Below are 24,665 nucleotides of genomic sequence, written 5' to 3' on the forward strand. Positions count from 1 at the left end.
AGTAAAACAAGCTGAAGGCAAGAAATTCTGGTGAGAACCACTGACCTAGTCCAAAGACCTGCTGTTCAGGTGACCAGGAATTTCAAGGAGATTAATTCAGTATGTACTGACTGTCTACCATGTCCCATACATCAGACTAAGTGGCAGGGTAGCTAAGGCTGGGGTGTGGGGGTGTATGTGTAGAGGAAGTGGTGAGTTGAAGGGAGTGGGGAGAAGTATAACCACAGAATGAGTAAGACTGAAGCAGAGGTGGAAGATGTACTCAATCCTATTCCTACAGGACTACTGATCAGATTATTTTAAGATCCACACCAGAAAACTGGCTGATGCTAATCAACATTAGAAATTCCCAGGAATATAAAGCCCCTTAGAGGTAAGCCAGGATGTATACCCAGAGTGGGAGAGAAGACTACAGAGAAGGAGAATAGGACAAGCCAGGACTCTGAGTTCAGTTTTTTTTTTAAATGCTGAAAGATATTGGCATTTTTTTTTTAGGTTAATTCCCCCCACTCCCCACCAACTTTACTGAGATACGGCTGACATATAACCTGTTGGTGCACAACATTTTGATGTGATACACTTATGTATTTGCAAAGTAATTACCACCACAGAACTCTGACTTGTTAAATAAGTAAACAGACCTACTCACTTCTCCAAGATGGGTCACAATATGGAAAGTATAACAGTGACTGCTAGTTGTCCCCCTATATCCATTCTCACCCTCTTCCATAATAACATGACCTCCAATTTGCAGCTGGTACATGACCATCCTTAATAAAAATCAGATTTTCCAGTTTTTCTCACAACTAGATGTGGCCATTGACTAAGTTATGACTAATAGGAGGTGAATGAAAATGATGTGTGCCCTTAACAGTAAGAAGACTTGTCTTGCCCAGTCCTTCCTTCATTTCCCTCCTCTACTGGTGGAATCCACCCCTAAGGTGTTGCCCCAAAACATCTGGCCCAGGGGGCTCACCATCACACTGTATCTCTAACCACTATTATTTCTATCAAACCTACAGTCTGATTAAGATAGATTAAGAATGAGAAAGGCATGGGGATATATTCTAGACAATGACCACCACCACCACCACCACACAGGACATCACTAACTCATTCCTATTCCTTGCCCATTTCCTAGGCACTCACCGGCACACCATGGGACATGAGGGTGTTGGGATTCATGAGGGTAACAAGTTGGTGCAGAAGGTCAGGCTGGCTATCAAAGAGCTCAGGTGTCAGCTTCTTCATCACCTCTTCCAAATGTTCTGCTGCAAGTGAGGGTACCCCATACCAGGTCTTCGGCTCACCCCTGGCCAAAAAGAAACGGGACACGTAGAGTGGGCACTCAAAGAGCCCACCCTGAATGCTTCCTTTGCTGCCCAGGACCCCACTCACCAGTGGAGGTAGTTAATGGAGTAACTCCAGTGATCCTCAATATGCCAACAAAAGGCTGAGAAGACCATGCCCACATAGAGCCAGGGCACCTTCATGCCAGAGATATCTGCATTGATGTGGCACAGTACAGACTGTTCCAACACTGGCATCACATTCAGGTTCCAACCACTCGTAGCATACTCCTGATAGGTCAGGTATTTGTGGAAAAGAGATGAGAGTTTTGCTAAGGTGCTGAGTTCTTTAGCCAAGGGAACCTTCTTTTGAGGTCATAGACCTTTCTGAAATGTCTAAAAAATATTACAGATGTTCTTCCCCTTGCCTCCCTCAAATGCATAGAGAACATTTCAATTCACTTCACTTTACTTCAGTTTTAGGAAAGTTTATAGATGTGCCCACTCACAAAAGTATCTGCATGTTAAAAGCCCCTGCTCTGGACCAAAATGTACCCTTCTTGTGATATAGGCCTAGGGCCTCTTTATTTCCTGCACTTATAATCCCAGTCCCTGAACACTTCTTATGAATGAGCCAGGTACTCGGACAGGTACTTCAAATACCTTCTCATTTAATTCTTATAAAATTTGCGAAATGGATACTATTCCCATTCTACAGACAAAAAATAGTTAATCTCATGGCTGGAGAAGCCATGCCAGATACTAGGCTGTGCTCTTTACACACATCATCCCATCTAAATCTCATAGCAACACCTAAGGCAGGCATAATAGCCCCCTTCCTATAGAGATACTGAGTCTTTCAGATACTGAAGTACTTGCCTAAGTCACACAGCTGAATATAACCATGAATCATCTACTCACCTCCTCCTCAGGGGTTAGGTGCCGCTTACTGTCACTGACAGGGAACCCGCTACCAAATTCTTTGGAATGGATGTCAGCCCCATACTCAACAGTTACATCTTCCTCAATGCTATTCACCAGCCGCCAGAATTCCTTCTCCACAAGTTCTGTGGGTACCATCTAAGGAACAGGGGTAGCTGATGACTGTGGCTCATCATATCCTGGCCCCATTGACCCAGGCAAGCTATAGACCATCAGGCGCCTATGACCCTAGCCCTGACACTACCCCAGCCCTCCATCACCTACGTGTACGGGCATGTTGAAGTAATCGGCTTTAAAGGAGTCAGCCATCTCGCCAAAGCTCTGCAGAGTGTATTCCCGGGTAGCCTGCTCAAAGCCAAAGGCTTCAGGGGGGCGCTTACACTCCTGAAACCCAAAGGAGAACATGTCACCAAGGCAGAGGCAAAGAGGTGGAGAATCCCCAAAAGTTGAGCTGGAATATGGGGTAGGAATCGGGAGGGAGAACAGGCCTAGGTTTTTACTGAAGGCCCCTGAGGCAGGTCTCACATAATAGCTCTATCTTTTTCTCCTAGCACTTCAGTGCAGTTAGTCTCGTCATTCCTCACATGCACTTCTACCATGCTTTTATCTTCTCTTCCTTCAGGACTTGACTATCTAAACCATGGGCTCTGATTTAATATGCTACCCCATGCTCTTCTGTCACTATCTTTCTTTCAAGACAAAATGTGGGTTTATACAGGATGCTTAGAGAAACTTTTTTATGCCAAGACTGGAACTATAGCCCTGGGAAAACAACATTGAATATTCCAGTAGCAAGAGGATGGGAAACAAAGGCACCAACCCTTAGTGTCAAACTCCACACTATTTCTGTTCTTTAGACTGTCTCAGAAGACAGGACATATGTCTAACTCATTTTCTACTTATGTTCATGGTTTTAGATGAGAGTTGTATGTACCCCTGAGTCAGACGCACCTTCTGCTCATGTCTAAAATCTAAATGTCAACCTGGTTCACCGGCCCAAGACCACTTAAAGAAGAGAGCTAAGTAGGCCTGACAATCTTTGTTGTCTATGATACTGTTGGTATTCAAACTCCTTCCTAAAGGAATCCCCACCACTACCAAGGCATTACACTGCCCCAGTCTCTTTCCTCGTGTGTGTGTGTGTGTGTGTGTCCCCGCATGCACATGCATACCTGGACTCTATGACCACAGCTGACAGGGCAAGAGACTATCAACATCTACTCTCCCAGAAACCCAGGGAAAGATGTGGAAAAGCAACCCAGAATTTGGATCAAGGTAAAAGGCTCATGAAATGAAACTGGCAGACTTACCAGGCCTCTTAGCCCTCACTGCTGCTTCAGGTGTTCTCACTGCCTCTCTTGCACTAGGTACGTTATCCCCACACATCCTTACTCCTGAACTCCTCTATCCCCCAGTCTAGAAAGTCTGCCCAACGCTTGTAATTGAAGTCTACAACAGTGCAAACCAATTTAATTATCACAACAGAAGGAAAATAACTAATAAATATTATACCCACATGATGAACCCCTTACAAGAAAAGAAATCATACCATGAATAAATATAATAATACAGAAAAATGATTATAAAGTAACAAATGAAAATACACAATATGATTCCAAACCTGCTAAAGACAGTTATATATACACAACAACGAAAAGATGAGAAGAAAATACACCAGGCTATTAACAGTGGTTAACTCTAGGAGGTGAGATAGGTAGTCTATTTTCCAAGCTTTCAAAAAGAAAAAATAAAAAACTTGGAAATCAAAAGAACATTTTTTCTTTATATTCCTGTCCTTCAAATCTCATTGCTGACACCTTCCTTGATTACTACTCTTAGTCACTTTCCTCTCCTCTGAATTTCTACATCTAAATTTCTAACACACAATTTAACATTTGATTATATGTCATCATATACAATCTAATTATAAATCTCACCTCCCCAGGTGGTCTGACAGCTTCCAGAGAACACAGGCTGAATGTCCTCCTCTTCTTTCTCCCAAAGCTCTGCCCAACCTAGCCCAACCTCAGGGACCCAAAACATAAGACTGTGGCTGAGCTAGGAGGCTGCTTTCAATAAGACCAGATGAAGGAAGGCAAGGACAGCCTATGAGGCAGACACAGATTGGGGCTGGGAAGTCCTTACCGCCATGACACACTTTGGACACCGCCAGACACCCTTGGGAATCTCAGGCAAAGGAGGCAACAAGCAGAAGATGTGGTAGTTGTCATCACAGCCATCACACAGCAGGAGCTTGTCATCCTCATCCCCTCGGGAACACATTCGGCACACATATGACTCAATCTGCCAGGGGAGGGAGGCAACAGTTCATCAACCCAAGCCCTGTCCAGCCTTTCAAACATAAGACTCCTCCAGACAGTATCCCAGTCCACAGAGATCTCTGTTAGAAACCCACTGTGCTTGATGGCTGGATCATTCATGGCCTTGTACAGGTTAGTCATGCTTGCTCAGGAGTTAAACTGCAAGCAATAATCTCCCCAAATAAACTAACTGGTAGAGCCATGAGAGCAGTCTTTATCATTCAGTGCTGAATTCTCCATTTTTACTCATTCAATAAACATTTACTGAACACTTGTGTGTTCAACATTATGCCAGACTCTATGGTACAGTGATAAATAAGACATGGTATCCTCCTTCTAAAGGCATACAATAGTCCAGAAGCACAAGTTCATAAAAATTAAAAGGCAGTGTAGAAACTGCCAATAGCTCCCCATAAAAGGGTACTATGGAAACCTAGAGGAGGAAGCACACAAATCAGCTGGAGATGAGGAACAGCCTTGAGGAAGAACTTCACTGAAAAGGTGACACTTGAAACTAACTGAAATCTGAAGGCAAACTGAGATTTGGCAATGGCACAGAGAACAGGGGGAAACTCTTCCAGGCAGAAGAAACAGTATGTGCAAAGGATGGGGCAAGAAAGCATGGCACATCTCGGGGGAAAAACAAACACACCTACAAGTAGTTCAGTGTGGCTATAGCAGAGAAGTAAGGTGGGCAGTGCTGGGGAATGAGGCTAGAGGTCTGCTGGGACTGGATCATGCACGGTAATAAGGAGCCTAGCCTTTATCCTGAAGCAATGGAGAGGGAGTCTCCTTCTCTGCATCCTTCCAGCACTTCATGTTGACAGCACTTGATCACCCTTTCCTGTTCTTTGTCCCATGTGAGCTGGCCTTGTTTCCCCAATTAAGTGAGCTACCTGAGGGCAGGGCCCACCAGGCCCACTTTTCTGTTTAATGCAACCTGGTCCAGTGCCATGCTGGGGAAATGCTCGTTGAAGGGATGAGAAGCAGAGCATTAGGAAGTCAGGGCTGGGTCCTTACAAACTGGGCATTGCTGTGGTTCCTCCTGAGCCTCATGGTCATCTTGGTGCAGGGCTCTGGGCTGTGACTCAGCTCCTCCTTGCTCTCCAGGAAGGTCTTGGGTGAGGTTGACTCCACCTTCATGTCCCCGCCTGACTCCTCCTTCACCACTACAGTAGGGGGACACTCGGGCCCTTCCTTATCTGGGAGAGAGAATGGCTCTAAAGTACAAGTCTGAACAGTTAGGGCCCCACCTCCTCTCCCCAGGTAAGGCCATTCTTCACAATTCCCCAGCCTGTCAGGCCTCACCTTTCTTCCGCAGAGTCTTATCCTTGGCCATGAGGCCTAGGCCCATCATCTTGGGGCCTGCCCCATAGATCTGAAGCTTCTTTAGCTCAGGATTCTTTTCAATGTCTTCCTCTGTGGGTTCCGGCTAGGAGGAAAGAAGGAAATGAATCAAGATTGCAGGTTGCCCCATCCTAAAAGAACAGCCTGGGCTATATCACATGAGTTCATGTCAGGCCTGAAGCACAGGTGGGCCAAGGCAAGAATTTAGATTGCTTTTTGGAGACTGAGGGTAAGTGAGCTCCCTCTTCATTCCTCTCCTGGAATGGAATTAAGATGGATCTCAGTTTTTCCAACTGTAAAATTAGAATATTAACTCCTATCTCACAGTTACAAGGAGCTTGAGAAAGATATATATAAAGAAATCTAAGTATCTGACACTACCAATAAATGTCAGAGACTAACATGATCTGGTAAATTACATGCTTTGGTGAGCCCAGGGACAGTGTCCATCTTCTTTTCTGCTGTAGCCCCAGTGCCCAGAAGAATGCTGGCACATAAGCTTCTTTCTGAGGCCAGAATATAGGTGTAAGGAGAAAGAGAGTTCTTCCCCTATAAGCAGAGTCAGGAAAGGAACAAGGCAGGCAAGAATAGCAGACACAGGGAAGATATTACACGAAGAGATCAAAACCCAGCTCAGAAGAAAAGCAAGAGTGAAGCCAGAAAGAGGCACACTACTTTTCAGAACTCAGAGAACCAAGAGAAGGGAGAGTGGAACAGGGAAGAGAGTCTTGGTCAGAGGGAGAGGACTCACTTCACCCCTAAAGCTCTGTTAGAAGTAGGGAAGCACTCACATCAGGCTGCAGTCTCTTGGCTCGCCGACCATAGCTGTTGAACTTGGAGGGCTGCACAGACTGTCGAAGGGGGATACTGTGAGGTTTATATTCCTTGTCCTTCTCCTCATTATCAAATGGACGTGTGTTGCACTGCTAGGGATAGGTGAAGGGTAAGGGTCAGGGCATGGGGCCCCAGCCCCCAACAGCAAGGACTTCCCTCTACCCTCCCCACAATGGCAACTAAAGTTGTGGTTTCATCCCCCCTCCCCTGCCAACAGGCCCTGCCTAACTGGTCTTTACCACTGACACCAGCACACACTCCAGGAATTCTTCTCATGATTTTGCTTATACCATCCTAACATCTTATACATGCTTTTGCTTATACCTTCCAAAAATCTCCCCAACAACCAGACTTCATCTCTTTCCAGACCTCTCCAGGTGTCCAGTCCACTCCACTGAACCAGTTCCATTAAGAGCAAGTGTGGAAATCTGCATCTGGCAGAGGAAAGCCTACTCCCACCTTGGCTTAGCATCCTTACCACCAGGTTGGCTCCAGACTGGTACATCTCATAGGGGTAAACGATGCGTTCATAGTGGGAGCGCAGCAGGGAGCCAATGTTTTTGCCTGGTGGGTAGTTGAGGCGCTGGGCCACCCGAGCCCATCGACGGTCCTTGCAGATGGCTTCATAGCCACCTTCCTCCACCACGATCTGTAAGGACAAGCAGGAAGGGACGTGATTTGCTATGTGTAGGTATAGAAAGAACAATGAGGACAACTCCAGCCCCTTACTTCACTGGAGGCTACCCCCTCCTACCTCCACCACTCAGACTCAAACTGTAGCCAAGGGATGCCAAGAAGTTCTGATGACAACTTGTGTGCTACCAGGCTGTGCCCCTTCCACCGTAGCCTAGAGATCCAATATCCAAACCAAGGTGGCCCCCAGAATACCAAGGATATTAAGGCGTGGGGTGGGGAGGGGTTTGAGAAAAACCTGTTCTTACTTTGCTGAGGCTGTAGAGGTCCAAGATCCGCCGTTCTACATTGGGAATCTTTAAGGAAGAGCCCTGGATTTCCCAGAATTTGGCAATCTGATCCAAGTAGTTCAGTTTCACTCTCGTCTGGGCCTGGAGAAGAAATGGCTCAGAGAGGCTGGCCTCCCCCTCTACCTGACCATCTTCTGGCCTAATCTTAGGGCAGGAGAAGGGATACAGAGCAGCCCACTTCATCTACAGAGCAGCAGGCCTCTCCCAGTGAACTGGATCCTCAACTCTACGTAGCACCTCACCCACCTCTGTTATCTTTGCCACCTTCCAGTCAACAGGAGAAGCCCAAGGTCCCAAAACAGAGCAGGCTGAGTCACAACAGCCAAAGCTTTACATATATTCTTTCTCAGTCTCCTTGACAGGGCTGTGTGAGTATCATCACCTCTTACAGAGCCTCTGCTTCCTCAAGTCACACAGCAGGTACCAAGAAATCTGAGTGTCAAATAAGTTTTTGCTCTTCTTCTGCTAATAATCTGCTATATGGTCTTGAGTAAATCACTTCTACTCTCTGGACCCCTGTTTTCTGATTAGGAGGGAAATAAAATAACTGCCCAGTCCACTCACCCCAGAAGAGTAGACTTATGAGAAGAACAGTGAATGCCCTCTGGAAACTACAGAATTATATCTAAACTCTAGGCATGTTTCAGAGAATGATGCCTCCAAAAGAGAACATTCACCTCTTCACATGCACCATGAAATTTGTTCCATGGTGGCCAAAGGGTGAGAGTGCATGCTAAAGACAAAATGGCCTAAAGAACTGAGATGGTATACCAAAGCAGCACTGGCACCCGACCTAATCAGGACCCAATGTGGGCAAAAGATCCTAGGAACAAGGCATTTGCCATGCGTTCCTGAAATCTGTGATCCAAGAAGGGCACCCCAAGTCTATAACTACCTCACCCTAGTCAGAGGGCCTAGTTTTAGGGAGAACTAGGTTAAGTCCTTACCATTCATTACCTTGCTCTGATCCCATTAGGCGGAAACAGGGACAGTTCTTTCATAGATGAGGAAAAGTAAAGTTTATCCACAGAAAGGAATATCCTATGGCTCCCTTGCTATGAGAATCCCTAAGGGGCCAGGAACCCTAACCCTTCCACTTCAACCCCTTAGCTTTCCAACCTTGGCCTCATGCCTGCCCCCCTCCCCCACATTAGCCAGCTCTCTCTCTAGAAAACCTGCCCCTGTCCTACGGTAGGCTACACCTTGCCCTACCTATACAACAACAGACCTGGTCAGATCCATTTCTCTAAGGAACTTGTATCACATACAAAAGATGATTTTTGCCCTAACCAGAAGAGTACCTAGACTGACTCTAAAACAGTGATTCTCAATAAGTGGCAATTTTGCCTTCCAGAGGACATTTAAGTAATGTCTAGAGACATGCTTTGGTTGCCATACCTGGGAGAGGGTAATATGTTCTAGTATCTAATGGGCTGACAAGACATCCTACAGGGATGACAGACATCCTACAATGCACAGGACAGCCCTCCATGACAATAAATTACCTGGCCCAAATTGTCAATAGTGCCAAGGCTGAGGATCTGCAGTCTAGAAGACAAGTAACCTTTCAGGTTACGGGTATCTGGTTGGGCCTAATAGTCAGCCCCATACCCTTAGACACCTATTAAGGCTTGAAAATACATAAAAATGAGGGAGAGGAGTATAGCATACTTCTAATCTACATCTTCCAAGGGAAACTCCAGGATTTTACTTGGAACTGGCTTAAGGGCATCTACTCTCATTGCTCTAGGGCATTCTCAAGTCTTTCATGGAGAACCTCACCTTATCCATGCGAAGGGTCTAGATTTCCTGTACAGAACAAAAGGGAGAGGGAAAAGCCTACTTGCCTGACCTTCTGTCCATTGTAACCATTCCAGCTTCCACAGAGACCAGTTCTTTTGTTGTTCCTGCCCATCCACCTCACCTCCCACCTTACCAAGCACCATGGAAGGAAGGTAGGAAGCACAGGGCTGTAGATGGATTGGACAGATGAGGATATATTCAGCTGGCCAAGCAAGAAAGGGTCTCAGTTAGCCCCATATTTCTCTTTTGCTGACCTAAGTAGGGTGGGCTGGTTGACAAGGGAGTTTCAGAAGTACCAAACGTTTGTGGGAAAAGCACAATCCCCAACCTTAGGGTTATCAGATCTGGGAGACTAAAAGCCCTTGCTCTGGTTTATATTCAGAGCTCTACAGCTTCTCCATGCCCTCCAGGCAACTTCACAGAAGATAGAATAAAGGCCTAGTTAGGTAAAGTACCTCAGCCAGAGAAGGTAGGAGGGAAGCAGGATCAGAGCTCAGGTATCCATTCTCCCAACCCCACCACCAGCTGTTGGTCTTCTTACCTCTAGTTCATTCAGCCTCTGGATTCGGGGAGTAAACCTGAAGTTGTCCACTTCAACAGCAAAGGGCGGCTGCCAGTCCTGAGTGGGTAAGGAGGAGAAAGGGAGTTGGGTTATTCCAGCATAGTGCAAGACCAGTCTGGGCACCAAAAGCAATTCAGCACCCCATTCACGGCTTCCCAGACCTCTAGCCACCCCAGAACTTTTAACCTGGCAAACACCCAGCCCATACAAACACAACTCACAACAGAGCTTTAGAAGTGCCTCAAGTCCATACTCGACATCCCATGCATATACCCTGGGAAATGTCTCCTGATTCCCTCCCAACAGTACAGTGGTACAATTTTAAGAAAAAGAAAAATGAGGTCCAAAACAGCTGACTTCAAACTCTCCCTATGCACATATCCCTTAGGCATGTGCTGTACTGGAAAGCATACAGGATCTGAAGTCAGAAGACGTGGGTTCACATTTTAGCTCTACTACTTACTAGTTACGGGATTTTTACCTTTCTGAATCTGTTTCCTTAACTGTAAGGTGGCAATATGAACTCTTGCCCTGGTTTCCTCATAAGACTGATATGAAAAATTAAACTGGTTTTCTTTTCAAAGGAATCATCATTAAGACTTGATATCTAAGAGTGACCTCACTACCCAATACATATGCAGAGTAGCTCAGCTCCAATTTGGGCTATTTCAAGGTTTGGGCCTTTAATGTTTGTTCTCTCAGTGAGACAGACACTGCAGGGAAGAGCCAGGAGCAAGAATTTGCAATACTCACCTGGTCTGGCTTCCTATGTGTCCTCTCTCAAACACCTGCCCAGTACCAGGAAGAGGCAGGGGAAGAAGTAGGAAGGAGGGAGGGGTGTCCTAAGTGCTGAAATGTACCACTGACTGTGGTAGCAAAGATTGGGAGGATTTGGGGAGGAGGAGAGAAGTTAGGAAAGATAACAAAAGTAGAGGAGACTGATCTGCCAAGTTGGAGCTTGTTGTGTCCTGCCCAAAGGGCAGCTGTGAAGAACCTCCTCCCCATGCTCCTTCCTCCCTCCACCCTCCCAGGAGTCCTTCTTAGAACCCTGCCTCCTGCTGGGATGGTGAAAAGAACCTGGAGTAACCTAGACCAGTGCCTTCATTTAACCAATGGGGAAAATGAGGCCCAGAAAAGAAATGTGATTTCTCCAAAATAACATGCTGAGTTACTGGTAAAGCCAAGACCAGAACCCCTGTCTTCTGACCTCTGGTCCAAGGCTCTTTACACTACACCAGGATACCAGTATTCACCCACACATGCATACACATGGGAAAGGGGAGGGGCAGTTAAAGAGAAGAAAAAGCTGCTGGCCTCTTCTGTACACACACTTTTAGAAAAGGGGCCACAGGACTCATACTTACATGCATACATAATCCCCAACCCCACCCCCTGCAAAGCAGGTAGCAAACACATGGGACTCAATGAAGTAGGGGCAAAAACAAACAAAACTAACAACAAAAAAACTCAAACTAAAAAGATATGGCTCAAGTCCAGACAGGCTCCCCATGCTCCCTTGCCTCCCATCAGTAGGGCATTCCCCTCAGCGCAGGTAACCCAGGTAGGAAGGTGCTCAAACCCAGAACTCCAGGCACCCTTCTTTCCTCCTAAATCAAGTTCGAGATAAGAATAAGTGCAACATCAAGCAACCTGACAATGGCAGAACTGAAATCCTAGAGCAAAAGCTGTACATACAACAGATAGCTGAGGAAGGTTCAGTGGTCTCCCCTGCCTGGCTCTCCCTGGGACCTACAAGCTCCCTCATCCTGCCTTCAGTCCCATATTCTCATGTGTCAAATACTCAGTATGTCAGTATTGGCAGGATGGTGATAAAATGGTTGGCCACCTGAAGCAGGAAGCAAGGCCCTTCCAAGCTCCCCTAGGTATACTCCAGAATACCAACACTCTCCTTGCACTCATCTTCTTCAAGAGTGGCAGCCACTCGCCTAGCAACTCAGAATCCAAATTACCCTTCCCCTGCCCTTCCTTAGGCAAACCTCCAATTTCCAAGCACCCACCCCTACAAACGTTCCAACTCGGCCCAAGCACCACTTGGGTGAGTGCTTTAAATTCCAGCCAGAAGTCCCGCTAGGAGGGACTTCTAAAGGAGGCCTAGGAGCAGCTCTACAGGAGGGGAAAACCGAACAAAACCAGAGAAAGCCAGATCTCCTGGGTTAGAGGGAAGTACAGTATTGGGGTAGGGAAGAGAAGCCTAACAAAGGAAGGCCCCCTGCAGGAGACACACACACAAACACACACACACACACATGTCACCATGTCACATTTCCTACTCCTGGTGTCCCAAGGAAGGGTAACAATACCTGCACAACGCCAGTCTGCCCTGAGAAGTCCAAGACAGAAAAACAGGATAGAAAATTCAAGGCTCAACTACCCCTTATGTCAGATATGCCTCTTTCGCACAGGCCTGCCAAGTCACTTCAGGGAATGCCTCCCTGAGGCTGCCCAGGACTCCAGCTTCTCCTTTCTGCTGGCCTTTCTGACCTCTCACTACCCACTGCCACTCCCCCACCATGGACAAGGATACCTCAGAGATATGTGGCCAGGCTCCAATAAGGAAGAAATCAGCTTACCCAACACCTCCCAAAGGATCCATTTGAAACCAGCCTAGATCTATGGCTGAGCACCAGAAAGCACCAAGTTAAATAAGGAGGCCTGTGATGCCCTCTCGTTTGGTTTCAGCCAGGAGACACCCATTCAAAAACACCCAAACTCAATTCCTGCCCTTTGAATCCCAAGTGGTGACTGAACAACATATATCATCATTTCCCTTTGATGCTAGCAAGGTGGCAGCGTATCCTAGCGCTTGGGGGACTTCTCCTGGCCTGAAGCCAGGCCTAGGAGTAAAGATACACCGCCCTTTGTCGCTGACCTCTGGGAATCAAGGGTTCCAAAGGAGGCATACTTCCATCCATCCAACCATTCTGTTTCTGAGGGTTCAAGAATATCCTATCATCTGGCACCTCCTACATCCCGGGGCAGATCAGAGGAGAAATCTTCTAAGAAGGACTCATACCCCACCCCAAGCTGACTGGTCCAAGACTCTTTATAGAAGTCAAGCCTGGGTAGTGACGGGCAGAAAAGGCCCAGATATTGCCTTCAACTAGGAAAAGAGGACAATTCACTGAACCCATCTCAGGGGAGCCAGACAGAGCATTCCCTGTGAGACTGATTTCCTGACTGGTCTACCAGCCCAGAATATTATCATAAATGTATTGGCCTGGCAGGCTATGAGTAAATATGAGTCAACCCACATAGAAGCAAACCAATGACCACATCAAACACTTTCGCAGTCACAATAATTACCACTTACCTAGTGCCTACTACACACAGACGCTACCTAGTTTAATACAATTCTCGAAAGAACCATTCATGGAACCCATTTCACAGGCTCAGAGAAATCACGTTACTTGACCAAGGTCACACAGCTGGTAAACTGCAGAGTGGAGTTCTGAAGGTTTAACTCCCTTCAGAGCTGTGATCTTTCCATTACACCACACTGCGTGCCTTAAGAGAAGTGATGCCAGTAAATGGGAAAAAAGACCTTTAGAGCAGCCTTGACCTAGGTGGTTCGGGGTAACCAAGAGATGTTTGGAGTGCCTCTCTGTGAACTCTCCCCGGGGCCACTAGGCATCCCTTTCTTGAATCTTACTAAGAGTGATTCTGAAGGGCGGAGTGGGAGTGGGTCTCCGACTTAGGGCCACCACGAAAGACCCCTTGCCCCCAGCACCCTTTCTCCGACCCGCGCCGCATCCACAACAGTGCCAGCCACCCCATCTCCCCACACCTCGAGCTGCCCTCTGATCTGGACCTCTCCGCCCGCTACCCTAGTTCTTCATCCCCGGCGACCACCGGCCCAGGGCCTTACCGCGGGTGGGCGGATCTTGCAAATGCCCGACTTCTCGGCGATGGGCCTGATTTTCGCAATGTAGCCAAGAGGGTCTCGGAACTCCGCCCAGCTAGGCTCGAACACCGGGCACTCCGGCGGCGGTAGGAAGTCGTCAGACCCCGGCTCCATGGTGCGCCCTAGGACTGGAGGGCTCGGACCGCCCTTAAGGACTCATGGCGGACGCCGCTGCACGAAGCCGAGGCACTGCCCGGAGACTAGGCCCTAAGCGGGGCGGCCGCCGCCCGCCGAGGGCCCAGGGGACGTGTAGCTGCCGCGCTCTGAGAGGCTCAGGCTGACACTACTCTATCGCCTCTTCGCCCCGCTCCGTTCGTTCCAAGCTCGGCCGCTGCCTCCCAACTACCGCAGCCTTCACCACCACAGTTACCTCCCAACCGCCGCGGCCTTTAGTGCCGCCGCCGCCATCTTGGTTTCTCACCGTCTCCCCCCCTCCCTTCACCACAACAAACCGGATCCCTCCGCGGGATGTCCCTCTGAGCCTCGTATGCCTTGCGTGAGGCCAAGCCCTAGGAAGCCATCATCCCGTGGGGACTGAGCTGAATCGGCAGGCGTGGATCCCCTTATCAGGAAGCGGGAACTTAAAACTGCTTCCCAGACTGAGAGCAAATAGTCCGCCTCAGCGGCGGAAGAACAAAGTTGAAATTAGCAAACCGATCCCTCTTTCCGGACGGACCGGCGGTGCACGTTTAAAGGCCAGTGCTGCGCATGCGCGTTACGGAGGGAGACCGGAAGAGGAGTTGGCGTTGGTGGGTGGTGGGTCTGAACTGGCACCCACTCGATGACCTCAACTCTGGCGCGAGCCCCGCCCCAACATGCTCTCCTCCCGGGTCTTTCCGGTGTGGGCCACAGAAGGCGGCTTCGAGTCCGTGATTGCAAGGGACCTTTCTGCAGGCCCGTAGATTACGAGACATACATAGCTCCCAGGTCTAGGTTCTGACACCTCTGGGGCTTTGAAAAAAGGAAGCCGGGATGTTGCTCCCTTCTCGAGGATTGCGGATTTTTAGAACCCTGGGCCCCAAGGAGAGGAAGGAAATATTTATTTTGTCCAAGTTTTCGTGTAGAGGCCTCTCAGAGATGGGGCTTCCATCCTTAACTCCAAAGAGTTATTGTCAGTCAGCATTTTAATGAACACTTTTATCGTGTCCTTATTTGTGGCATGTGGGCTTCCTTTGTGACTCAACTGGTAAAGAACCCGCCTACAATGCGGGAGACTTGGGTTTGATCCCTGGGTTAGGAAGATCCCCTGGAGAAGGGAAAGGATACCCACTCCAGTATTCTGGCCTAGAGAATTTCATGGATTGTATAGTCCATGGGGTCGCAAAGAGTCGGACTCGACTGAGTGACTTCCACTTTCATTTGTGGCATGTACCCCTACAAAATAAGCCTGAGAGTATATATATTTTAACTATCGGATTTTAACAACAGCATATATATCACCTACCAGTGCCCACCATTTGAAGTACCTACTCTGTGCCCACTTGTGAGCCTACAGTGTACTTATGTATTTGTGTGCATGGATTGTATTTATTGTGTATAGCCCCCTCCTTATATTTGAGTATCTACCATGTGTACCTCTGCTCCTATTGTGTGCATGTTTGTAAGCAGTTTCTGAATAGGTGTATTGTAACTGCTTTGACTATCAAACCAATACTTTGCCCATAGATCAGGCATCTACTGCATTTGAGGAGCTCTAAGTTACTCATCAGTTGTGGGCCTAACGCATAAATAGTTCAAAAACCTACTGTGCACATTTTAGAATACTTCTCTACATGCTGATTGGGCTTACCTGATAGCTCAGTTGGTAAAGAATCCGCCTGCAATGAAGGAGACCCTGGTTGGATTCCTGGTTGGGAAGATCCCCTGAAGAAGGGATAGGCTACCCACTCCAGTATTCTTGGGCTTTCCTGGTGGCTCAGCTGGTAAAGAATCCCCCTGTAGTGTGGGAGACCTGGGTTCGGATCCCTGGGTTGGGAAGATCCCCTGGAGAAGGGAAAGGCTACCCACTCTTGTATTGGGCCTGGAGAATTCCATGGTCCATGGGGTTGCAAAGAGTGGGACATGACTGAGCAACTTTCACTTTCACCACATGCTGCTTAAGTGCTTATTTTGTGTTCCTCCATCAGACTGTGAATTCCTTAAGGGTAGGAACCTTGTGATCTTATACATCCTTAGCACCTGGCATGGTAAGCAGTAAATAAATGCTGAGTAAACAGAAAAATGAATGTATATTTTTGAGCAGCCTTAATATATATTCACTAAAAATAATATATACTCTTGGCAAACATTTCCTGGATATATTAAGCATCTGCTGTAAGCTTGAGTATGTTTGAAGGGGATGGAGAGTGTCATTCCTTCAGTTAACAGTTTCTAATCACATACCCGGAGAAGGTAATGGCACTCCACTCCAGTAGTGTTGCCTGGAAAATCCCATGGATGGAGGAGCCTGGTAGGCTGCAGTCCATGGGTTCGCTAAGAGTCGGACACGACTGAGCGACTTCACTTTCACTTTTCCTTTCATGCATTGGAGAAGGAAATGGCAGCCCACTCCAGTGTTCTTGCCTGGAGAATCCCAGGGACAGGGGAGCCTGATGGGCTGCCATCTATGGGGTTGCACAGAGTCAGACACGACTGAAGTGACTTAGCAGCAGCAGCAGCAGCAGCAATCACATACCATGTCCCAGTTAAGTATATTCATTCTGCCTGCTGAGCTAAGGGCATCCTCTCTAAGGGAGTGGGGAACACTGGTAGGAACTCACACCCTGTAGTCAGAGAGGCTTGACTTCTAGTCCCACCAGCTCTGCCATTTTCTAGTTATGTGGCCTTAGGTAAGTCCCAGGTTCTGAAACTGAGTGATGTTGTATGGTGATGATAATACCTACCTTGAAGGATTGTTGTATACTACCTAGCATATAGAAGGCCTTCAGTATCTGTTAACTGTTATTTTCACTCCTGAGAGTCAACAAACAGTATGTCAAAACTCATTAAGAATCTCCTTTGTGCCAGGCACTGTGCCTAGTGATTTCAGATTTTTTATCACTTGAACCCTTAGATTGCCTTGAATGCTTAGAATCTTTATCCCCTACTTGCCTTGTGAGGAAACTTGTCCCAAGTAATACATATAGTAAGTGACATCTCCTTTCTAGCTTTCTAGGTATCAGGGAAACCTCAGCCCTTCTCCACCAGAAACACAGGTGAGTGACCCAGCTAGACAACTGTATGGACAGGAAACAAAGCTAGGCAAGGTAATGCTAATAACAGTTTAAAAAAAAAAATCACTAGTCTCTCACATGTGTAAGCATTTAACAGCCCACATAGCTCTTCCATACCAATTACTTCCCTTAATCTTTGCAACAGTCTTGGGAAAGATGTAGATCAATTTACCCAACCTGTAGATGAGGAACCAAGTTCCAGACAGATTAAACAACTTGCCCATTGTTACACAAGAAGTTGCTGACTCTTGGTCAAATGTTCTTGTCATTTGCTCCCACCATAGTAGAACTAGGCAGGAGAAGGTGATGAGAACAAAGAAGATAAAAGAATATGCCAAATCCTAGGTTGAAAGAAGTTCGGCCTTTCTATCTTGAGGCTGCTCAGTGAAGGGCAAAGAGCACAAATTAGGAGTCAGGTGACCAGGTTTGGGGTCTCAGCACAGCCTACCCTTCCCAAAGTCTTCTCTAAGGTTCTTAGCCCAGACACCACCCACCATCCTGGAAGGGCAAATGGAAACTGCATAGACTCTTTGAAGCCCAGCCAGTCCCAATTCATTCATTCATGAACACATCAAATTCCTACTATGCACCAGGTACTTTTCTGGGCCTTGGGAATATAACGGTGACCAAGACAGACATGGTCTCTGCTTTCCTGCAGCTGACATTCACCCACTGAGATCTACCATGTACCTCACCTCCCTGAACCTCGATTTTCTCATTTGTCCAATGAGACTATATAATCCCTTCCACACAGGGTGGTTATGAAGATTAGAGATCATGATAACTGCCATTGCTCAAAGGCCAGGTACTATGAAATAGGTATTGTTATCCCTATATAACAGATGAGGAGGTTGAAATTCAGAGTAATGTAAACTTAACCCAGTTACATGGCTAGTAAGTAGCAGAGTACAAACTGTCCAAGTCTGTCTGACTGCTATGCAATTCTGCCTGTAAAAGTCTCAAATGGTGCCCCTTGCAAAACAGGTGCTCAGGAAATGGGATCCTTTCTCAATCTTTGGATCTTGCTTGGGACCAGCCTGAGTCTGGGCCCTGCAGAGTTAAGAACTGAGAAGTGGCAGGGAGCTCACCCTGAACTGGGGGTTGGGTTGGCCTCAACCATGCACCTGGGGAGAGAGGGTCTGGTATGGAACTGGTACAGAGCAGTGATTGGAATGCTTGGCTCTGTTCTTGACCACACTCACTCCATCCATGTTTTCTGGATGAACTGCATAATGACTTTGTGCATCACTTTCTTGATTTTAAAACAGGGTCCCTTCCAATTCTAAAGTAGGTATGAGCTGCAAGTTCTAAATCCTAAGTAGCTCTGAAATTTATCCCCTCTTCCCCATGCCTTTTTCTAATCTTCTGCTCCCCAAGAGAGCCATTGACTGTTTCTATCCTAGGTTATTAAAAGAGCCTCCTTAAGATATCAAGGTCTCTGTGTGAGTTCGTGGAGATTTATAGATAGAGAGGGAGATGTATATTATGTGCTCAATATATATGCATAACAATAAAAATGATACATTCAAAACAGTGATAATCCCAAATGAATTATGATAGTAGTGGTTTATAACTCGAGTAAAATAAAAATCCATGACTCCATACTGATATAAATAAATAAAATGAGGGAAAGGGAAAAACTTTTCCTTCAAAGAATGATGGAGTTAGAAAATCATCAATAGATGCTCAAAAGTTTTCCCAAATAAAAAAGCAAATCCTGAAAACAAAGCTATTAATATAACACCTAGTGCCCAAATCTTGGTTTCTAAATGCCATTCTCAACCAAAAAGAACCAGAGCTCCTTGGAAAAAGTGGTTGATTCCAAGACTGGGTCAGGGAAAATATAAGATGAGTCTGGAGCATCTTGTGGTACCAGAAAATAAGGAAGTGCTCAGGAAAGATGGAGAGCTGTCAAAAGGACACAGAAGTCGTCTTCCTGCAGGCTAAATATGGGACATTTTGAACATCGAGATAAAGAATGACATTAATGTGTTATAACTCACCGAAATGATAGACAACCATGAGTCCATGAGACTATAGATACATAAATGTAGGAAAAGGGAAAGCTCTCCCTTACACTGGAGAGCCAACTAATAGAAGTTCAAAGAAGGATGGCATTGGGCAGTCACCATTTGGCCACCTCAAGAATCATCAGTGAATGTTAAAACTGGTGGGTGAAAGTTTGAGGAGTAACAAGACAAATACATAATGTTAATGCATCTCCCCTCAATATAATCATTCATTATTTACAAAGGGAAAAATAATAGCTTTATAACAGAGATGCTATGTAGCCCAACATGTCACCTGGTCTTTCTTTAGTTCCCAAGGCCTGGGTGAGAAAATCTGTTGGCAACAGAGGATATGGGGACTGCCCACCTCTCCTTTGGGATGTGCCATGCCCACCACCTGGGCTGTCCTCTCCCATTCCTTTCTCATCATTCCACTAACATTAACATACTCACACACCTCCAGGCATATGCTGCTCCCTCTGGCAAATGCCTTTCTTTCCTGGGCTTATTCCTACTCACCCTTCAAGACTTAGCTAAAGGAACAGTTCCAGAAATGCTCACCTGATCCCTCTCCCCTGCCCCAAGTTGAGTTTTTCCTTTCTTTGCACCCCCACACATTCTGTGCTTCCTTTTGGGCCCACACTTATGTTGTATTGGCATTATCCCCCCAGGCTGTCTACTTCTGAAAGTCTTGTCCTGCACTGTCCAATATGGTAGCCAGTATCCACATGTGGCTGTTTGTATTTTTTAAAATTCAGTTCCTCAGTTGCAACTAGCCATATTTCAAGTGCTCAGCAGCCACATGTGGCTAGGGGTTACCATAGTGAACAGCACAGGTATAGGACATTTCTATCATCACAGAAAGACTTATAGGCTACCACTGGTCTAGGGTAAAGACATGAACTCCATGAGATTCTAGGACCTTTGTCTTTTGTTATGTGTCATCCCTCCTCATCCACATCTCCAAAAAGACGGGCAGTAAAACGTTTGAGGATGGCCAGTTAACTCCTTGTCTTCAGGTCCTCAGGGAAATGGGGAGGTGAGGAGCCAAAGTCTGGATGGTGAGCTTCCAGGGTGAGGGTGAGGGTGGGGCAGGGACAGCCCAGTGCTGGGACTGCAGGGAGGAAGGGAGGAGGAGGAGAAGATAGGAGAGAGCTGAGAGAAGCACGAGGAGGTTCCAGAGGGGCCTGAAAGCTTGCAGGTCGCATCAATCAATAAATCAACCAATGCAAAGATACTTTAACATTTAGCTTAGAAAGAACTATTCATTCAAATCAACAAAAAGTTTAGTGTCATCTGTGCTATGACAAGCACTGTGCTGGGGAATGCTCTGGACAGAGGTGATTCAGATCAGCGTCACGCCTGTGCCAGTTATGGTCTAGTGGGGAAGATAGATACTGATGTGAGGGATCCCAGAAAATGTGATCAAGGGCACACTTTGTGAGGCATGGGTTCTTTAAGACCATCTCATAAGAGTGAGAAAACCTTCATCAGGGATGTGGGGGGAGTACATCTTTCAGGGAGAAGGCACAGGTAAAATACTGAGTTTGGAAATTACATACAGGTCTTTTCAGGAAATGGTGAGTGGATGACCAAAGTGTAGACGAGAAATGAGTGGATTACAGAGATAGTTCCAAAGTCAAGGCAAGGGGTTTGCACTTTTTTCTGTAGGCAGCCGAGAATAGTTGACTGTGTGTCTGGCAAAGGGGCAGGCATTTCACTCCCATCTATTAACAACTGCCCTGCAAGATTATTATCCCTATTTCATCAAAGGCAACAGTCAAGTCTGACTGACTGCTAAAAGCTGAGCTATGGGAAGACAAAAACGAGCATCAAGCTGAAGGTGGGAGAAGTGGGAACAATCAAAGGTAGTCCAGCCTGGTCCACCAGAGAAGAAACGAAAAAAGTCTGATTGGATTTGATTCTGTACCAAATGCTTAGATGGCTCCAGCTGCTGCTTTTGTATAAATGTGCATGTGAGGAAGAAAACAAAGACACTGATCTCAGCTACTCAAGAGTGGGGCCATCCATAAGGTGGGGGAAATAAGGCCTCAAAAAGAAAATGTGGGGTCATCCAAACTGCTCCCTCTTAGTGGCCATTTCACGCTCTAAGAAAGTCCCCCAAATATTTATTGACTGCTGCTTCCAGGGACCCTGCCGACCCTAACCAAGAGCCAGCATCCCCCATTCTTCCTAGGCTCTGCTGAGCCCCAGGACATGATCAGTGGTGCTGGAAACATGTCCATTTCATAGGGAGGCAGCTTTGGGGACTGGAAAAGAGCCTGGACTAGAAATCAGGATCCTCCATCCGGACTTGGGAAAGACCCTCCCCTTCTCTGGGCCTGACCCCTCCTCGGTAAACTAAAGGGAGCCCTGCTATTTGTCATCTAACATCCCAAGTACATACACGGAGTTCTTATAATGAATGTATCTAGCCTTGGCTTCCTGGCCCAGGTAACCCTCCACCCACACCCTCAAGGACAGAAATGCAGCCCGCTGTGGAGAAGGGAGGAGGGCTCCAGGGCAAGGCCAGGCCAGTCCCAGGAAGGGTGAGAATAGATGTCATGGGCATAGAGGAAGTATCCAACCTGTGAAAGGAAGGGAAGAGAACTAACTTGCTGAGCACCTACTCTATGCCGGCTGCCGGACACTCATTACCTCATGCCATCATCACAGCCCCATGCGGCAATGGCTTATCGTTTGAACTGTATCAACTCCAAAGCTCAGACCCTTGCCACTCTGTTATGCAAACTGTTAATGAAACAAACAGGAAAACCTCCCTCACCGCCCACCTCCCACCCAACCAAAGCCTCTCACCCACCCAGTGGCCTGAGCTTCTACCATCAGCGCCTCACCTCCCTGGGCTAAGGCCTCTCTCCCAGGGGCTCCACCATGGGGGAGGGGGCACAAGTAGGAGGCAGAGGCGGGAGGTGAGCACAAGGTCTTTTATGAGGCATCAAATATACATTCTTATATACAAGGAGAAAAGACAATGCCTAAACCCCAGGTCCTCTCCATACAGCCCCTCCCACTGCTGCCCTCCCCCACCCCCAAACCCCGGGGTCCCTGGCCCTGCATACAGCCAGGGTCTGTCTGTCTGTTTGTACTGCAGCCCATGGTGGAGAGGGGAGAGGGAGGCAGGAGCTGAGAAAGGAGCTGGATATGCGGGGCAAGAAGAGGAGCTGGGGCTTGTAAAAAATATATTTATAATAAATAAACAGGGCTGTAAAGGGGCTGGAGAGGCAGCAGAGAGTTTGACGGACAGAAGGACTCAGGCATCCTGGCTCCCAGCCCCCACTCTGATGGCTTCAATCTCTGCCTCAGGAAGGACATCTCGGGCTCATGATGGCCCTCTGGGAGCCCCTCTCCCCAGGGCTGACGCTGGGTGCCCTGCCCCAGCGGGGTGTGTGTGGGCAGTATCTGTAAAGTGCACTGTCTTCAGCTGTAGGTGGGGTAGGTGTGAGGGAATGGGGGGCATGCAATATGGGTGAGGGAGGGCTGCGCCCTTCTCATCCCAGACCTCAGCACCCCCGCCCCAAACCTGTCTGGACTTTGATCAGGATAAGAACGTTGCAAGGAAAGGCAAGGTCCTGAAGCTGAAGAGGTCTGGGCTGGGGCCCACTAGACAGAGAGCAGAGATCGGCTACAAAGAGGAAGCACTGCTCCACCTGGGGACCAGCATATGTGGGGGCCCACTCACCGAGTGCACTGACACCCCACATCCTCCAGCAGGTGGAGAGACACCTGGAAGTGTGTGGCCAGGCCCTGAGGTCAGAGAGAGGGCCGAGCCAGCTGGGGTTTGGCCACAACACTGCAGAGCCCCCTCCTAGCCCCACTTGGCCAGAGGTGCCCTGGGGAAGCCTTCACCCTCATTGCTCTCAACACCTGCCCATCCCTACCAGCCAGAGCTGACGGGGAGCTCACACTGGCCCAGAGGTCTGAGGCCACCCAACTAGACCTCTGGGGAAAGGGAGGGGGGACGGTGAAGAGAGGGAAAAAGAGGACGAGGATCTCTGAAAGGTCCTCACCACTCCCCAGAGCTCAAGAGCCCTGCATACAGGCTGCAAGTGGCAAGGAGTCTCAAATCTGGAAGGAAACCCCAAGGAGACTGTTGGGGGTTAGAGAAGGGGTCCCGAGGCAGGGAAGAAGTGGGGAGGAGGACATTTCTATGTGCATGTATATTTTGGAAAAACTGAGGAAGCAGAGAGGTCCCTCTCCTGCAGATTCCCCAGACCTTCCCAGTCCCCAGCTCACACACTCCATTCATCAGACCACGGTGCTGATCCGGCTTGGCTTGGCCTTGGGGTTTGCAGTGGGTGGGTTGGCCGTGCCGGGGGGCCCAGAGGCGTGCAGTGGGCCATGGGGGGAGGTGGGTGGCAGGGGCGAGTGTGGGGTGTGGGGTGAGGGTGGGGGCAGGGGTGGGTAGGAGGGGTGGGGTGGGATGGGTGAGTGCGGTGACAATGGTGACTGGGGGTGGTGGGGGTGGGAGTAGGAGCCCCCTGGTGGCCGAGATCCAGGGCCCCCAGCGGCCCCCGCTGCTGGCATCATCTGTGGGTGGTGGCTGAAGATGAAGTGCTTGGGGCCCTGTTTGTGGGCTGGAGGGTGCTGGGGGGCAGGACTGTACAGGGGCAAGGGGGAGGTGGGCTGGTGCAGGGGGTGGCGGCCATGTGGAGCAAACTGAGGGTGTCCTCCGGCCCCCCGCCTGGGAGCTCTGCCTGGCCGGCCCAAGGTATAGTGCTGGGGGCCTGGGACTGGGCCATGGGCATGGAAGTGGCGATGCGGCCCCACAGGAGGAGCTGAAGCGGGAGGTGGTGGAATGGAGCCCAGCTGCGGCAGGGGAGGGGGCTGCTGAGGCGGTGGGGGGAGAGGGGGTTGCTGGGGTGGCAGGTAGGGTGGCGGGGCTGGGCCTGGTCCTTGGCAATACTGGGCATGCAGGGCCTGGAGCTTGGACTGCCCATCAGGCAGCACCCCCAGGCCACCATGGCTGTGACCGTGGTGGTGGTGGTGGTGGTGGTGGTGAGTGGAAGAAGCAGATGAAGAGGAGGCAGAGGCCTGGCCTGTTGGTGGCGGTGGCATCTGGAAGGGCCCCTTGCCCCGCTTGCTTCCAAATAGGGAGCCCAGGAAGGATGAGGAGTTGGAGACGGGCCTCTGGCTCTTGTACTCCTCTGGCGGCGGGGGTGGGGGTGGAGGTGGCATCCTCTGGTGAGGGCGTGGACTGCTAATAACAGACCCCTGGAAGGGGGGAGGGGTGGAAGTCAGGCCGGTCTAGATGTCCTAAACCCCCAACCCTAAGCCCCACCCCCCTGGTCCCTGGGGGCTGGGGAGATAGGACCCCCCTCCACGGCATAATGGAAACCAAGTCATGGTCCTGTACTTGTACATGGAGCGCCCCCAGCTTGCAGAGCTCTGCTGTCACATCCACTATCTCATCTGAGCTTCAG

At 48.5% G+C, this 24,665-nt stretch overlaps 2 protein-coding genes across 12 annotated transcripts in view; both read right to left on the reverse strand.

The window, feature by feature from the left end:
* Positions 1-14,623, reverse strand: part of KDM5C (lysine demethylase 5C) — a 31,303-nt gene extending 16,680 nt beyond the window's left edge. The window contains exons 1-12 of one of the 7 annotated variants that reach the window (XM_061137303.1): positions 13,968-14,622; positions 10,061-10,138; positions 7,675-7,797; positions 7,212-7,382; positions 6,691-6,822; positions 5,861-5,984; positions 5,573-5,754; positions 4,377-4,535; positions 2,496-2,615; positions 2,211-2,369; positions 1,399-1,580; positions 1,150-1,312 (exon numbers count right to left, since the gene is read on the reverse strand). In XM_061137303.1, the coding sequence (XP_060993286.1) occupies positions 1,150-1,312; positions 1,399-1,580; positions 2,211-2,369; positions 2,496-2,615; positions 4,377-4,535; positions 5,573-5,754; positions 5,861-5,984; positions 6,691-6,822; positions 7,212-7,382; positions 7,675-7,797; positions 10,061-10,138; positions 13,968-14,117 (1,743 nt within the window). In that variant the 5' untranslated portion in view covers positions 14,118-14,622. Of the gene's footprint in view, positions 1-1,149; positions 1,313-1,398; positions 1,581-2,210; positions 2,370-2,495; positions 2,616-4,376; positions 4,536-5,572; positions 5,755-5,860; positions 5,985-6,690; positions 6,826-7,211; positions 7,383-7,674; positions 7,798-10,060; positions 10,139-13,967 lie in introns of all 7 variants that reach the window. The other 6 variants (XM_061137305.1, XM_061137302.1, XM_061137304.1 and 3 more) reach the window with 6 other exon arrangements.
* A 7,548-nt stretch (positions 14,624-22,171) lies between these two features.
* IQSEC2 (IQ motif and Sec7 domain ArfGEF 2) overlaps positions 22,172-24,665 on the reverse strand; it is a 76,750-nt gene continuing 74,256 nt past the window's right edge. For 4 of the 5 annotated variants that reach the window (XM_061138000.1, XM_061138002.1, XM_061138001.1 and 1 more), the window contains one exon: positions 22,172-24,456. In XM_061138000.1, coding sequence (XP_060993983.1) covers positions 23,491-24,456 — 966 coding nt within the window. In that variant the 3' untranslated portion in view covers positions 22,172-23,490. The remainder of the gene's footprint in view (positions 24,457-24,665) is intronic. The other variant, XM_061138003.1, reaches the window with a different exon arrangement.

Source organism: Dama dama, chromosome X, assembly GCF_033118175.1.
Source record: "Dama dama isolate Ldn47 chromosome X, ASM3311817v1, whole genome shotgun sequence".
In the NCBI taxonomy this organism is placed as follows: domain Eukaryota; kingdom Metazoa; phylum Chordata; class Mammalia; order Artiodactyla; family Cervidae; genus Dama; species Dama dama.